Source organism: Plodia interpunctella, chromosome 2 (assembly GCF_027563975.2).
Source record: "Plodia interpunctella isolate USDA-ARS_2022_Savannah chromosome 2, ilPloInte3.2, whole genome shotgun sequence".
Classification (NCBI taxonomy): Eukaryota; Metazoa; Arthropoda; class Insecta; order Lepidoptera; family Pyralidae; genus Plodia; species Plodia interpunctella.
The window spans coordinates 2957469-2974031 of NC_071295.1; the positions used below are offsets into that span (position 1 = coordinate 2957469).

The window sequence follows — 16563 nt, forward strand, 5'->3', positions numbered from 1 at the left end:
TGTTAGATTGTAACATGTTAATTGGTTTTGTATTGAATACCTTCTTTATTCATATTGAGCCACCTGTAATGCATTTTTCAGTTATTAAATAGACGACGTTTTGCGATCCACACTGAGCAATAAGCTTGTATCGCGGGTTAGATTGACACAAACACAGAAATGGGCACAGCACACGCTGAACCGTAGACACATATCTGTGATCACGAGTACAAATGATGGGAATCGAAACCAGAGCCTCCAAAGGGCGAATGGACGTGGTAAATACTATAACACTGGTTCTACGAGTATGTACTTTCTTTTTATATCTACATGTGATGTACCTAGACGTGTGATGTATATACTCATTTATATTAGTGCCCATTCAATCTGCAAAGCCTTTACTTACAGACGTAAAAAATATTCTTACAACTTAACATCCAAATCAAATCTCTTATAAACAATGCCATGTTGTAACATGTTTATCGCTGAGATTTTTTCATGCAATTCATCTCGTTCCCACACCAAATTCCCTTGCGACTAATTCAATAGGTAACAATGCAATCTTTTATCATGTCAACGCAAAGGTTTTTTTAAATCAACTAATAAAACTTTACAAAAATTCCAGCGCAAGGAGTTGGGTAAAACGCGATTCATCATAGCTTCAATTAACTAGAGAATGGTCGTTTCGTAAGAACACAATGCAGCAAGACTGCAACTAAAATACCAGTAATAATTAAGAACCTCAAAACACATCAATAAGAAACCACTGATGTGGGCAGAATGTGAGCGGCGACTTTTTTTGTAGATACCATCAGATGTCTGCTCCGTTTAGACGGACAGTTTGATGCAAGTACTGTGACGACTTTGAAGTGCATCGGTTGTGTAACAACTTCATAAGCCTCATCCAATTTCGTCGATGCATCTGACTCGGCATTTTCATCATTGTTTTTAGAGTTCCGTGTTTAACGACAAAGGTTTGCTTTGCAATAGCGGTGGAACAAAAATTTTGTTTAGTATCAAATTCGCCATGCAGTTTAATATTTTAATTATTGTCTTTATAATTAGAAATTTTTTTAAATGTACAATGCAACAACTGCTATGAATCAAGAAAAGTTCACAATTCCAGATCAACAGGTATAAACTAAGATTTTTCGTTTTAATAATCATACAAAATTCATCTTTTTTAAAATCTGAACCATCATCCCGATCCAAATTATTATATCCAAGAGGCGTATGAAGACGTCGGGTCGCATTGTTTGATAAAGCAATTGTCTCATCATCGGCCTCTTCTCTGTTGTGTAATATTAAATCGATAACATCAAAGCCATTGATTCGTCTATCTGTCTATTTGTTTAGATTAACATCGCGCGTTTGATTAAATTGGTTAATTAAGATAAAAAATATACGTCTCAGTTTTTGTTTGAACAATCAGATCGTGTTAGCTACTTGCTTCTTTTGCTATTTGTTTTTTTATCACAATTGATACAAATCTTAAGCCTTCTTTGAAATGCTAGTTAATCATTGTCAAATAAATCATTTGAATTCTCCAATCTCGATAGTGGATCAGCATAAAAAATTATAACATTATGTCACTTAATAGACTTGTCGTATAAATTATTCGCAATCTAAATAGCTGTTTAAATAGCTATTATCATCGTATAATTACTTATATGTATAATGATAATATAAGATACACATCTGACTTAAATTTATAAGTTTATTTAATTTTAAAATGAGAAGATACTGAGTTTTACTAACTTTAGCAATGGCACGTTTTGTATCTAGGGAACTTTAGCGTAAAGACAATCGCATTGTTGTCTTTTTCTTATTATACATACTATATTGTTTATCGTATCCAATCAAATATAGAGATTAAACTTAGGATTTACTTAAAAGTAAATCTACTGCCGACTTCCAAACCGCAAGTGAATAAAACGCGGTACTACAAATTTCATCGAAGCCTTTTCTGCGTATTTGACTATTGTCTGTTATATTATGCCTCTCTTTTTGATGGATCTATTTATTAGTTCTTTTGCAGTTTTATATTATTTACTTTATACTCTTTTAGCAAGGTTCTTATCTTAAATTTCTCTTGCAGCTATTCGACATGAAGAAATTTCAATCAAATGTGAACCGGGAGCTCCGGAGAGCATACCCCGACCGCAGAAGGCTGGAGACGCAGTGTCTCAGTGCTGTGGCCTTTGTCAAGTCGGACAGCGAGCTGCTGGAGTGCCCCATCTGGGTGCTAGTTATCAATGTCGTCGCCATGGACATGCTCAAGTCAAAATTGCCTCCAGGTATGACTATAATCAGTTCCTGTAAATATTTAATTCAGTTAAAGTGAGCATAAGGCTAGGCTGATGATGATTTCCTTACGGATACATATCAATATTCAGCAAAGCTTTTGTCATCCGATAAATTACAGCAAACAGCAATTTTTGTCATTTCTCTATAGTTTCATCAATTTGAACACATATTGAAGCATAGTTTAGAACACATATTGCACCACTAGCAACTATCTACCTACATAAAACGTCATACTTGCATTAGCCATACTTGACACTTCTCTGGGTAGATGCCCTTGTAAGCGCATCAAATAAACAATACAACCAAATCATTTACCAAAAGATACTGTGCGTAATATAAGCAAATTAGTTCAATTTTAGTTTACCAGACATATTTAACATTGGAAATGGTACAGTATTTTACAAATAGGATTATATATTCTTTGCAGGTGTTAACAATAAATGCGGTCAAATTCAATCAACAGTTACCGTAACATTGCTCTTATCAACCAAACATGACTTTAAATCACTGAAATCACTAAAAGCCGCAAAATCAATTACATTACAACTATCAGCTGCAATGAAATTAACATATTACTGATACTATATCCGCCTAAACGACCTTGCGCTCACAATAAGTACTATTACTTTCTACAACACAGAGTTCTATTTGTGGCATTTTATCTTTGATCGTAAGGCTTTGTCACAATCAGCCGCTAACAAGATAAGTTGGGAAAATGGTTGTGCCTATCTGGCAGGTATCTTATCTGGACCCCATGTGTGAAACGATCTTTTGCCCTATTTTTAAGATTACCGTGATTTATTTTGTTACAGAGGCGTTTGGACATGTCAATGGGTGGTTTTCTAGCTAACATTGTGTTAAGAACAGCACGAGCACTTCGAAGAATGTTACTGCTTATTTTGTTCTTACTAGTTTTCTTACTTTCTGATTATCTTTCCATCGATGTCCATACAATTTGTCATATTTGTCGGTTTCTGAACTTCAACACTAGAATAGATTCTTTATATTAGATTTCAATGGGCATTAAATTATGACCTAATAATAACCTTATTAAAGGATAAATACAACAGCTTTTTACTGCTATTTTTTTAATATGGTTAGATTATTTATTTACAGGAACATGATTCCGAAATTTCCGTCTATAGCAAATTATTTTTAGTCCATCGACTTGCACCGCCTTTAATCATTTTTCACTTCAAAACTAAAACACATCTTCAAATTTGCATATAGATTACGTACAACATTAAAAACATAAACATAATACGACCGATTAGTTCATCATAGAAAAAATATTATTTCCGTGCTAAAAACTCAGATGGTCAAGTTCAATGGCGAGCCTGGCCACGAATATTGTAAATCATTGCTCGGTTCGTCATTGTTTCAAACAAATAGCATTATGTTTTATTATTTTATACTATTTATATGTTAAATCTAACAAAATAAAAGGAAATTCTGAAAGTTTTTTTTTTATATAAAATTTTCACAATAAAATCATATTTTGGTATTCCAGGTTCTATTTTATCCATCAAATGTCATTGAAATCTGCTCAGCAGTATTCGTTCTTGAATATAGATAAGTAATAACAGACACACACGTATTCATTTTTTTTATTTGAAATATTAGTAAGAAAGACTTCTAGGGACTGATATGTGGGTGGGACTCGGTAGCACGAATGACTGCAAACACGTATATATGCGAAATTATATTATTAAGGCGCGATGTACCCGCACACTACCGCCAGATTGGATTTGATATAAGAAACAAAATAAATTTATAGCATCCAACACCTCCATCACAGGTGGCGCTAGTGTGCAAGTACATGACATTGTGCCTTAAGCTCAGAAGTTCTATAGAAAATAAAATAAAAATCATACGTTAGCCGCCTGCATAACTAATCGTTATGCAGGATCACCTTTTAAACGTCTGTGTATTGTATGTGTAATCCTTAAAAAGAACTAATGAATTCGGAACGATTTCACACCAAATTACTGACGTTAGAAATAATGATCTCAAATGTAACACAATATTACAAAAACTGACTAGGAAGTTAACTGTCAATTCGAGAATCCAAATTAGACGAAACTTATTAGGAATAAGCTGTGTTTCCGCATATTTTAATTGTATGTACTGGCCATAATGGAAGCAATAATGACTCGCTTTATTTGTATAATTGGACTGTGCGAAGTTAGATATGTGTGCAAAAAATTAAAAGCATGCTTTTTGGCAAGCAGACTTAATTTTGATTTGATTTCTCTAGTAAACAATAATAAACAATACTAATAAAGTATACACCTAAACCTTCCTCACAAATCATACTATTTATTAGTGAAAACCGTACAAAATCCGTGCGGTAGAATAATAATAATAATATAATATATCTTTATTAGACTCTTTTTACAATAGCTCATATGTGATTGGGTCCTCCATTTAAGTATAAAATACTTGTGTTTGGAGAGCCCGCTCTTCCAAAGTAGTTGTTTACACTGATTTGTTACAAATTCACTGATCATGTTTAACAATAACAACATAGCTCAATATTATAACATACAGTTTAAACAGACAAATAACGACACAATAAAAATGAAAAACATATAAACTTGTCAACTAAGCTAGTATAGTTACCAAATCACCAATAAGAATATACAGTATTAAGTCTAAAGTTAATAATTATCAAACCAATTACGAGTACAAATGCGAAAGTCCGACTGCCTGTTCACTCTTCACGGCTAAACAGGTGAACCGATTCTGATGAAAAGAATATAAATAAAATAGAATTGCGAGTGCGAGTGTTGCGAGTGCGAGATTCTCGCGATCATACAGACAGGCAGACGCGACGGGACTTATTTTTATAATATGTGGGGATTTAGACTTTATTGAGGAGGCTAATTATATTGTAAATACATACGCTTGTATAGTAATAAATAATAAACCAATATATAACAGCTTGCCATACCTATTATCTACATGAGTTTTGGCTATTTATTTAGGCATTCTATTCGAAGCTCAACTTGGCTACAATCCAAAATCCATAATGGCTTAGTCCTCGATACATCTCACCTGGCACCAACCTTATGACTGTAATAATTTTGACTAACATTTTATAATATATTTAAGATCTTGATTAAAACTTAAGTCAGATTTAAACAATTAGACGTGTTACTATTTATTTTGGTCTTCATGATGCTAAATTTCGTTAAGGAAGACATGCGTGATATTTGCCTCATTCAATATGGATTCTGAAAACAAAATAGAATACCTATGGCTTCCGACGCTTCATATCTAGATAGAAACGTGTAAATCACTTAAATGAGAGAGATATTCATTTATGGATGCGCTTAGTTTGATAAATCTATATTTCGTTCGTGTGGTTCAGAAAAACTAGTCGCTTACTTCTTAGTTGATAAGGTGGCTATAAGATATATTTGAAGAGAGGTAATAAATTGTTGAATATAATCAATTGTATGACATATAATAATGTGCATTAACTCACACTCACGACATATCAAACATAAATATCAATTTAGCTCCTTTAATGTGTGGATTGTTGATTAGCTATATACATCACTATATTATACTGTGGCATTACATTGATTTGTTATTTGAAATACGGTGTCGATTGTTGTACTGAATTAGAAATATTCTACAATGAAATACAAATTAAATTTATCTCAGACACAAATCGGTTTAAAGTTACAACAAACTGGTTACGTTATACGAAAATAAAATACATTTACTTAGGAATTGCATTCTAGATCGATCATGCTACTTAGGTTAGAATGAATATTGTGAATAGCAATTTACCAACGTCCGAAATGTCAGGTTTTAAGCTTCAAAATCACGATGTAGCCAACACGGGCAACAGCAAGGCGAATACTGGACCTTTTAAAGTGTGAATATAGTGGCAATCAAATTGTGAGGTGCTAGAGTAGGATGGAGAAAAAAATTATGAAATGTGTTGAAATTTCTGGGCGAAAAATGTAGATGCAATTAGAAAACCAAGATTGTCACTTAATAAATTAAACATTATTTATAAGTATACTCGAAGGACCAGGTGCAGAATGACAGATGAACCCCAGTAAGACATAGCGGTCGTCATTAATACCTATAATACCGTCTAATGTACCTATGTTTCACAATGAATAAATGAAATATAAAGTGTGTCAGCCATATTTAAATAAATAATTCGTTTATATTCGAGCCTTATAATGTCGTTTCGAGTCTAATTTATCTCGTATGAAGTATATAGGTATGTCGATATATACTTAATATGAGATAAATTAGACGTGGCGAATAGAGCACAGCTCTTTAATAAGAATAAGAACTTAGATTGAAAAATTAAAAATTGAAACTGTTCGTTTTGAAAAAGTCCTTAGCTGTAACTAATGCCTATCTCTTTGGTAGCGTCATTACAGTCTACAATGGGAGCACAGCGATCACAATGGCCTGAGACCGCGAATCTGGGGAAAAATCACGAGGCAACCAACGATACAATACATGTCATAGCAGACAAATTGCCTAACACCAACACGCAAAGTGAAGAGGCTCACGGATGAGACAGTTCACACGAGATATTTCGTTGACGATGAAATGCGTCTCATTATTCTTGTGGAAAGGATATTTTAAATCAACAGATGAACAGCTCATTTTAACATTGATTTACTTAATGGGATATCGTTCAGTTTCGTTGTTCAAATGTAACTTTATTTTCACTCTAAATCAAATTCATAGAAAGTTCATCATGAAGAAATCAATGTTGCAAATTATCATAATTCTACGTTAAACTTTAATTGACCCAATTTGTCGCCAAAGTTTTTGTTTTAATAATTATACCTAATATAACATGTTCCACTGCTAGACAAAAGCATTCTCACTCTCTTTCCATAAATCTCTGTCATCGGTTATATTCTATTCACGTCCTATCCAATGTGAACTGACATTTTTACTATCTGAATTCCGGCTGACGGGAAATAAAATTGTGGGAAGAGCGTTTTACAATATAAACACATCTGTTTTATCATATATTACGATTCATGGCTCCTTTTAGGAAAAAATAATTTATCAATAAAGGATGCACCATTACAATACGATCTTCGAATTATCAATAAATGACGGCTCATGTGGATAGCTTGAGTGCAGAGTCCTTTTATTTATTGATATGTGGCGCAAAAATGTATCTCCTAAAGAAAGTGTGTGATATACCAGTAACAGAGATATTATGTATAGAACATTAAACCTTGAGAGCTGTCAAAAGCTTTAGCGACTCAAAAATTTAGGAATAATATATCAGAAGGAATTTGATCGAATATGAAATACTAATTATTGAACATATAAGATACAATCTAGGGGCAACATGTATGAAACTAGAATTTACCTGCCATACGAATATACTATCGAACATTTACACTGAAATCACCAGTAAATTCATTGTTTACACGTATTATCCGCACCACTGGTAACCGTTGGTGACTGGTGACAAATGCCTTCAGGTCACATATAACAAACCTGACACTAGAGTCATCAATAAATAAAACACTCGATAAGAAAAATAAAGCGGTGACCGAAATGGTTAATAACAAATTGGAAGCAAACATTCCAATGAACGTATCCCATCGCACAAATATTACAAGGACACAGCTCAGGCAGGCGTCATCAGTGTAATTACCATTGAATGAGAGACATGTGAGGTGTGAGACAAACAATGATACAGTTACCTTGTCTCCGACCTTACATGTGCACTTTGTTATAATACTATTACTTACTGTTGAAAATCATTATTAGTTTTCAAAAGCATTCGTGCTTTCAAGTGCAGCGATGTTTTTGATGCATATATTCAAGTTACAACTCACTAAACTTCAATAGCTGTCGACTAACGATGTGTACCCTGTTTTTTTTGTATTTTGTGTTATATTTATGGAATAAAGCTATAAATTATCATACCACCAAGCAAGTTCTTAAGATCGAATATTTTTATCAATTTTATCCGAGATAATATAACCATGTTTAGGACACTTTGTCTATATAATAAAAAATATATTTATTTTATTACCTAACTGCTATCGTGAATATTTGTACCCGATGATGATTTTTGTACCCGAACTTAACTCACCATTTTGACCTCTAAAATTGTTAATAGACTTACTTATAAACTGATAAATTATATTTTTATAATGCAAAGTTCTCACGCGAAAAATCAGTACAAACCGTTTAATCATAGTCGTCTGAACCTTGACTTTAATAACGCAAACCAAAAAATATGTAGACCACACATAATTCACATTCCTTGAAAAACTAAATGCTCCTATGTGGTCATCACGCAATTTATTTTGATTCTATGATCGAAGGTCACAATGCACCGTAAATATAGAAAAAATATTCGTTCAAAGTTTATAAAACGTATATTTATAGAATGAAATTTGTCGAGGATAATGTCAGATTTGTGAATGTGTCCAGTAAGCGTTTTCTAATGCTCATAGATGTATGGTGTTGGTGCTGTGAACATGTTAAGAAACAATGTAAGTATTTGATTAGAGAAATGAATATATTTAAAACATGAAATCACCAGATGAGTAACATTTCATGTCTATGTTGAAGTAGACATTGGACTATTTTTGGATATTTTTAAAAGACGAAGCGAATGTGTTTATGATACATGTGACTTGGCTAAAGTCACATGTTTCATAAGTTTCCAAATAATTTTTAATATTACGTGTAGTAGGTACTCCACTCAAATATAGACCAGATTACAAAGTGGTTGAGCCAATAAGATGACCTTAAGACCAGGATCATCAGCTTTTTAATGAACGATCGATAATTGACTGGCGCAGCCGAATGGACTGGTTTCTGAGCAAGGTGACCGACCGAATTACCCAGGATTCGCTTCCGCAAGTGTAGCTGATCGGACATTTACGTTGATAAATGCAATAAAAAAGCACTTGAAAATTTCAAGCAAACGCATGTTGGTTAAACATGTTCTTTATTTATGTATTAACAACAAAAGGTGTATAAAACTTACAATAAATAGGAAATTATAAGTTCAAAGGTCCTACTTATTTCTAGAGAAATATCTTGCAGCAGAGCCGCGAATGAAAAATGGAAAAAATGGCATTATTATTATAAATCCCACTTGAAAGTGTCCATATTTGCAAATTTTGTTGCTGCACGCTTTTCAACATATATGAAAAAACGCACACTTACACCACGTATCATTTAACATGCAGCTTTTGTAAAATCAAATTGTTTATGCAATTCCAAATATCTCTAATTCACACTTGGAGCTTATGATAAATTACCAAAAGCATTAAGCATATTTATCTTAAACACGTTACCAAGGTGAGTAACAAATTACAAATCTGATTTTGTTCTCATGGCTTGCAACCGCATCAAATATGCAGCTCGCTTCTCAGGAACCATATTGTTTCCTTCAACAATATAATCTACAATCTCCTGATGCACCTCATTTCACTCCAGCCGGTAAGTTTCTAACACAATATTGGAAACATAACAACTTTTCACAGACCAATATTGATTTTGCTCAATAAAGCTATGGGAATAAACCGCATTGTAAGATTCCTGTGATTTTCCCCGGATAAGATAAGTTGATAGATTTTCTGCAGCGGTTTGGTGGTTTGGATAATGCTGGCCTTTGGATGAAACGAACGTGGTGAGATCCAATTTTGACGCCCCATAACTTCCTACGTAAAAAAGTAATCAAATTATTTTATGTAGATGATATACAAATGGGAAAAAGTGTATAAAACATACAAAAACTTATTATTTTAAAATAATGTTTAAGCTTTAAGAGCATAAAACTGGGGCAGTATTTCAAATTTTGTAATCATAGAGTTTTTTGTGTTGGTCTAATTAATCTAGAGTCCCAATACAAATGACACGCATAGCCCATTCATCCTGTAGTGCCGGCCCTGGATTCAGTCACTATCTGTTAGAGGAAACAATATAAATCTATTGGTAAGGTAAACGTTTTCGATATAGGAATCGTGACAATTTACAGTAGAGACCGTTTCGATATTAACTAAACTATTAAAATACCTGTGTACGCGGGTCACAGTCTTATCTTCCTTATCTATTTGATTTGTTTCTTCCGTATTGCAGCACGAAATTATATTCACATTATTTCATTTGTTTGCAACATTGATTCTTTTAAAGATCCTTCCAGCAAAAAAACTATAGCGTACACGAAAAGGATATTTTACTATTACTAGTTAGTATGTCTAAAGAGGGATTTCCTTTTCACCACAAAATAAAATCTGAAATTACTCAGAGTCAGAAGCTAAGAAGCCTAGATGAAGATATGAAATAATGTGAAAAAGATGATAGATAATAGGCTCATGTATTAATTGCTTAAATTCAATAAGTTTCATACTAAATATCTCACTAATTAATACTATCAATCTATTTGATCATTGGGCCATATACATTGCATATTTCAAAATTACGACATATCAACTGATTGTCATCAGTTATTTTTTTTATCAAGCACAAATTATTTATTGCGTGGACGGGCGGTAACAAAACACATAAGTACCAATTAGCGCTACTGGTACATATTATTTCTTCAACTTGTTAACATTGAACACTTCGCAATGCAGTTAATCCAAAGCTAGTACAATCAACTACACATTAAACTATCTAAATTCATTTCAAATTCGCCACTATTACCATTGCAGTAGTCTTAGGCAGTTACTTGTCATGCCGTTGGATTTACATTGCGAGCGCATAATGTACATCATCGTTTTTGATTGCCCAATGAAGGTCAAATCACACATTCGTGACTGACTGTGGTATAACTAGATCACTGGGGCAGAATGGCATAATTTCTGAACTCCCATTACTACTGAATTATGATCGAGCACTTGGTATTTTATATCTTTGGGATTCTGTTTTTTGAATTGGCAAAGTTGTTGCTACAAGGTCGAGGTCGCCAAACAATCGACTCTTCTGTTCTCTTTTTCACATGTAATGCATTTAAACTTTGAAAAACAAATATTGATTGATAAATGAAGGTAGATTGTGTTTTATGGCATTTGTTTACAGCAAATGCCTGATCTCTATCAGGCATAGATTTCGTTACTTTACTTCTTACTCCGATTCAGATATTAATAATTACTAAGTGGCTGACTTATTTGTTAGCAAAACATATCTATTTTATCATTTGATAAAATAGATATGTTTAAACGTTATGTTGAATTGCCGTTACTGCGGCAATTCGAATGACATTTGTCATTCGAATTGCCGCAGTAACGGCAATTCCATCAATCATTCAAAAACTACACTCCATCGACCGATATGAACTAGGCTTGCAGCAAATTGTAGCAATAGCATTTTTTAAAAGTTGTTCAATCGTGACTTTGGTTATGCAAAATAGCACTCAATGACAATAGGAAGCATGCTGGGATCAAAACGAAACGATCCGAAAGTGATCCGAAGTTGCGCCAATCGGACCTTAACTAGAGCGACGTGAGAGATATCATTTCCATCTATATCGCTATTATTACTGGGTATCTGCTTTGGAAATCTGGTATGATTTTCTTTCGCTGTATTATCTGAAGCATGATCTGACATTTGCTGTGTTGTTGTCTCATTTAAGATACATATGTGCAATATTAGATTAGGTACAATTAAATGAAACAAAATGATATTTTTTGAAACTGGGATATTTATTTATTTATGTAGGCAGTAAATAGGAAAGCATGTACAAAGGTGCTACTCATTTCAAATTAAATTTCTTCCAGCAGACCCATAAGAGGTTGTGAGATGTTTAGGTTAAGATAATTGAATTTTCATTTACTCATGATTGTAATGGTATATTTTCAGTTTATTGAGTTTTCTGTTAAGTTTTCTCTCTCTTTCTTTTTAAGTTAATATAATATACCTTAACTTATAAAATTTTTATACCTTAATTTTATATCTCAAACACTGGTGTATTATTCATTTGACTACTTTTAGCCAGCAATATTTTACATGTTGAACATAAAATACTGTATTGTCCATTAGTCTGTCCAGATTTGTATTCCGGTCATTGTGGACGCTATTCTAAATTCTAAGCCTGTTGCGACACAGCGTCTGTGATTCCCAGACAAACATCTTTGAAGAGATGTGTGCGAAGATCCCGCGCACATTATCATTTTGTACAATCTTAAATTTATTGCTATGCTGTATCACATATCTATGAAAGTTATTATTTTAACTTTTGAAATTATAATAGGTCCTTTAGCATTTTCAGAAATTCTTTTACAGTTATTTTCAATTGATTTGAAATATGCTGGGTTTCACACGAGCATAGTAAAGTACTTGGCTTTAGATACTAAATTATTTTTATTTATCCTGATACTGCTACTGTGGCAGATAGTACTAAGAGTACTGGTGTAAATGTCGGTACATTGTCTTACAAATTAATCATTTCCATATCACATAATTTCCACAATTCAACAATTCGTATGCGCAATCCAATTTACTGTCCAAATCAATTACCAAACCAAATAAACGGTGTCCTTCAATGGAATTATAATAACAATCTTTTCAACTAATGCATTTCCTAATAACACTAATCAATTAATTCAATTTCGATTGTTTGATTTACACACAAGTAATTCACCATTAAAGTAATGACCAGGTTGTATTCTCTGATTGTTCGAAGCCTCAGTGATTAGGACTTCACTTTGATATAATTACCAATTGCAGTATGCTTCAGCGTTTAAAGCGCTTTTAATATTGTTTGGAACGGTTTCCGCGTTGTCATTGGTTTTAATTCGACGTGAAATATTTAAAGCATTAACATTAGTTTTGTTAGTTTATTTGTAATTATTACTAAACGATTTATTGACGACTTGATAACTTATATTATTTCAGTTATGTTTTTTTACGTAATATTTCTGTCAATAAACATCCTTGGTTAAAGAATTTAGTTATTTCGAGAAATACTTTTGAGACTCAATATGTGTTTTACATTGAGTTGTGTTGGCTTGTGCAATTTTATCCCGACTCTGCTGCATGTAATGAGCAAATCAAGTTTATTTTTGTGTTAAACTGTCTGTTCCAATTTTCTCAATACAGCCAACTCAATCTCACCATCACACCCTGATTGCAGTTTTATTTTTTCGCAAAATTGGTTTGACCTTTATAAAATTGCAAGAAATAACAGAACAATTAGGTCAATTCAAGAGAACTGTCGATCTCAATCTCTCTATTATCTATTTTCGATTAATATATAATGGTTTAGTGTTACGAAGTCTACTCGTAGAACTACCACGTTCAAAAGATCAGACGTATTCGAAGAGAAATTTTCATCGAAAACTGGTGTGACTACTGATTTTTATCGAGTTAATCATTTTGTTAAATTCATATAAATAAATATACGTATATTAGTGCGCTAAAGTAACTAAACTAGTGGGTTATATAGAAGTCAGAGGGGACATATAGCCAGTACAATAAAAACCTTTAAACCGCGTACTGTCTAAATATTTTTGATTGAGTTGACTGTAACTATCATTTTATTTTTAAATAAAATATAATATATATCGGGCTCAACGGTCCCTTTATATATTCAAGGGTAATTACTTTACTAGTATCTATTCGATACACAGCCATCATTTTTATTCACAAATAGATACATTTCAAAAATAGCACTCCTGTGTTTCCATAACTCAGTCGTGAGTGTAATGATTGCCAGTCGATCACGACTCATCAACCATCTGTTTCTGTTTCACAACCGTCGCTAAATGCCGTGGCTCCAGATTCCTCGAGGTCTACACGTGCTATCTTATTTGTAGTTAGCCGATGGTCGTCATTAAGGAAATTAGCTTTGTGTGATGCGGCGTGATCGTTGGATCTGTAGATAGGACTGAAATTATATATTTTTTCATTGAAATACAAAATGTTTGCTTTGCCATTTTGCGAGTGGATTTTTGAAATATGTTCAATCAAATATCCTGAAAATGTGAATCAAAACATGTGAATCAAATTTTTAAAAAAAGGATGTGAATTTCTATGATCGTATTTTGTAGGCGAATTGGATTCTGAGTAGTCATCAAATCATAATTGCTGAAGATGTAAATTATGATGTGTCATATTGGTGAGACAAGATCGAAATTTGAACCTAACTGCATTTAAGTATAATGAGTTAGATTTGAGTATAATGCTGAGAATGCATAATGTAAGCCAGTGGGGCTTACATTATGCCTCAGCTTTATACTACGCCTCCTTCGTATCATAAAGCATCTTCTTATTGGATTAAAACTTTAGTAATAAATATTCAGGCTGATCGAACACTCGCTTGTTTGTAGCTCTTAAAACTGTCAAACTGCCGAATTAGTCTCCTTATGGGTGCCATCTTCAGACCGAGTTAAACTATAAAATTATAATAATAGATTAATGTTTTCATATTAATTATTCTCTCATTCATATTTAACTCCTTTTTGTAAATGAGTAATAAAAACTAAATAAACACTGTCTTCCACAGTTCAAAGGCCAATGGATATCAAGAACCGCCCGCGCATCCCTATCCCCGACGAGGACCCGTACAGCATCGCCAGCTCCAACGCCAACGGTTCCGGGTCTTCCGGCAGTTCTGGAGGTTATGGCCACAACGGCCACGGAGTGGTGGCTGCGACAAGGGAGCAGCTGATGATGCAGATGGGTCAGAGGAGAGGGGACAAGCCGCCCAAGCTGCCGCCGAGAGAAAATGGATACGGACCCGCTGATATTCCCAAGGTAGGATTTCTTTAGTAATATGTTGAGGAAGACCGGAAAGACGCTAAGATGACAGAATTATTTAATAACTATATACAAAATACTCTACGTCTGTTAGTCGGCAACATCATGTTGGCAAGGTTTTTGAGTTTCCATAATGATGATTCTGCATGTTTTATGCGGGGCGGATTAGCTTTAAATTAGTAAAAAATTTCGAGACCTGTCAAAAATGTAATTTGGTGAAGAATTATAAACCTCTTGTGTTTATTATACCTACTAACATAGTCTATAAGTCTTATTGTTACTAACAAACTATGGATCTATGGTCTGAAAATAAATGATTTTTATTTTTATTTATTATTTATTATACATAATAATATCAGATTATGGAAAGTCAGACATGCGGAAGGATTTAATATAGCTATAATTCGCTCAAGAAGTACCCAATAAGAATTTACATTTCAATACCTTAAATCCTTAAAGCACCAAAACCATACGTCAGACAACCGTAATTTATTTCGAAATTTGAATTTAAAAATAGAATTAATTCGAAAACCAGTAGCTTCAATTCAATTTATGTGGATTCTCTGATTGGACAAAAATGTTATGGTCTATCTGTGGTCTGAAGGTGCAATTTTAAGTGAAAATTGCAATACAAATCATATGTTGTTGTTGTTGTTAAAAGATTATTTTTTCCGCACTAGAATACAATTTTGTTGAGTAATACACGATCTAGCTGTAAATGCATTATGATTGCCTATTGCGTTTCTCATTATTGCGTGAAATAAATATACATTTTACGTACCATTCGCTCCCGGCTTTACTCTCTTGAAATCAAAAATAGCTCACTTCATTGCAACCATGTTTTTTAAAATTATGACGCAATTTCATTATATATATGATAATGAAAATATTTTAATTAAACATACTTAATTTGTAACGTACATTTTGATGCACTCTCATTTTATCACAAACACTTAATCATTAGCAGATTGATTTTAAAAATTTGGTGCTATCACCTTAATTAATGGTCGCACGTATGTGAAATTACACGAGATCCAAAACATTCATAAAATTATGTCCAAAAGCGATTGGCGGAGCGGAATCAGTAAAAGCTTTTAAAGATGGTCCAAATTTAGGACCAAAAAGGCGAATGTATTAGCGATAATGGTCTTATTTATGCAAATTGAACTCTGGAAATATTGTCGGCACAGAATTAGCTTTTGAAGATTTTCCGGGTTCAATGTAAAAGGTTTCTTGGTTAATAAAACATTTTGATAGTTTTAACAATGTGATTTCCAAAATATTTTTCACTTGTGATAGTGATGTGCCACCAAAAACTTCCCGAAAATTCCATTCCATGAAAATTCTCTCAAACTAAAATTTATATTACACGCATCTTGGTAAACACATCACAATTTTAGAATCAATTTTTAATGGTATTTTAGGATTAAGCATCTATTTTTTCTATCACCCAAATATTTCGTAGCTTTCTTCTTCGTCTGGAGTAATGCGTGCGGTAATGAACACAAAAAATCTAAAGTAGAAAACTGACTTTTAAAGCCGAACCTT

At 33.1% G+C, this 16563-nt stretch overlaps 1 protein-coding gene across 5 annotated transcripts in view; it reads left to right on the top strand.

The window, feature by feature from the left end:
* exp (expansion) overlaps positions 1–16563 on the top strand; it is a 172789-nt gene that overhangs the window by 145587 nt on the left and 10639 nt on the right. For all 5 annotated transcript variants that reach the window (XR_008405402.1, XM_053756407.1, XM_053756425.1 and 2 more), the window contains 2 exons: positions 2078–2276; positions 14762–15012. Coding sequence is in view for 4 of the 5 variants with exons in the window: in XM_053756407.1 (XP_053612382.1) it covers positions 2078–2276; positions 14762–15012 (450 nt within the window). In the remaining variant the exon portion in view is untranslated. The remainder of the gene's footprint in view (positions 1–2077; positions 2277–14761; positions 15013–16563) is intronic.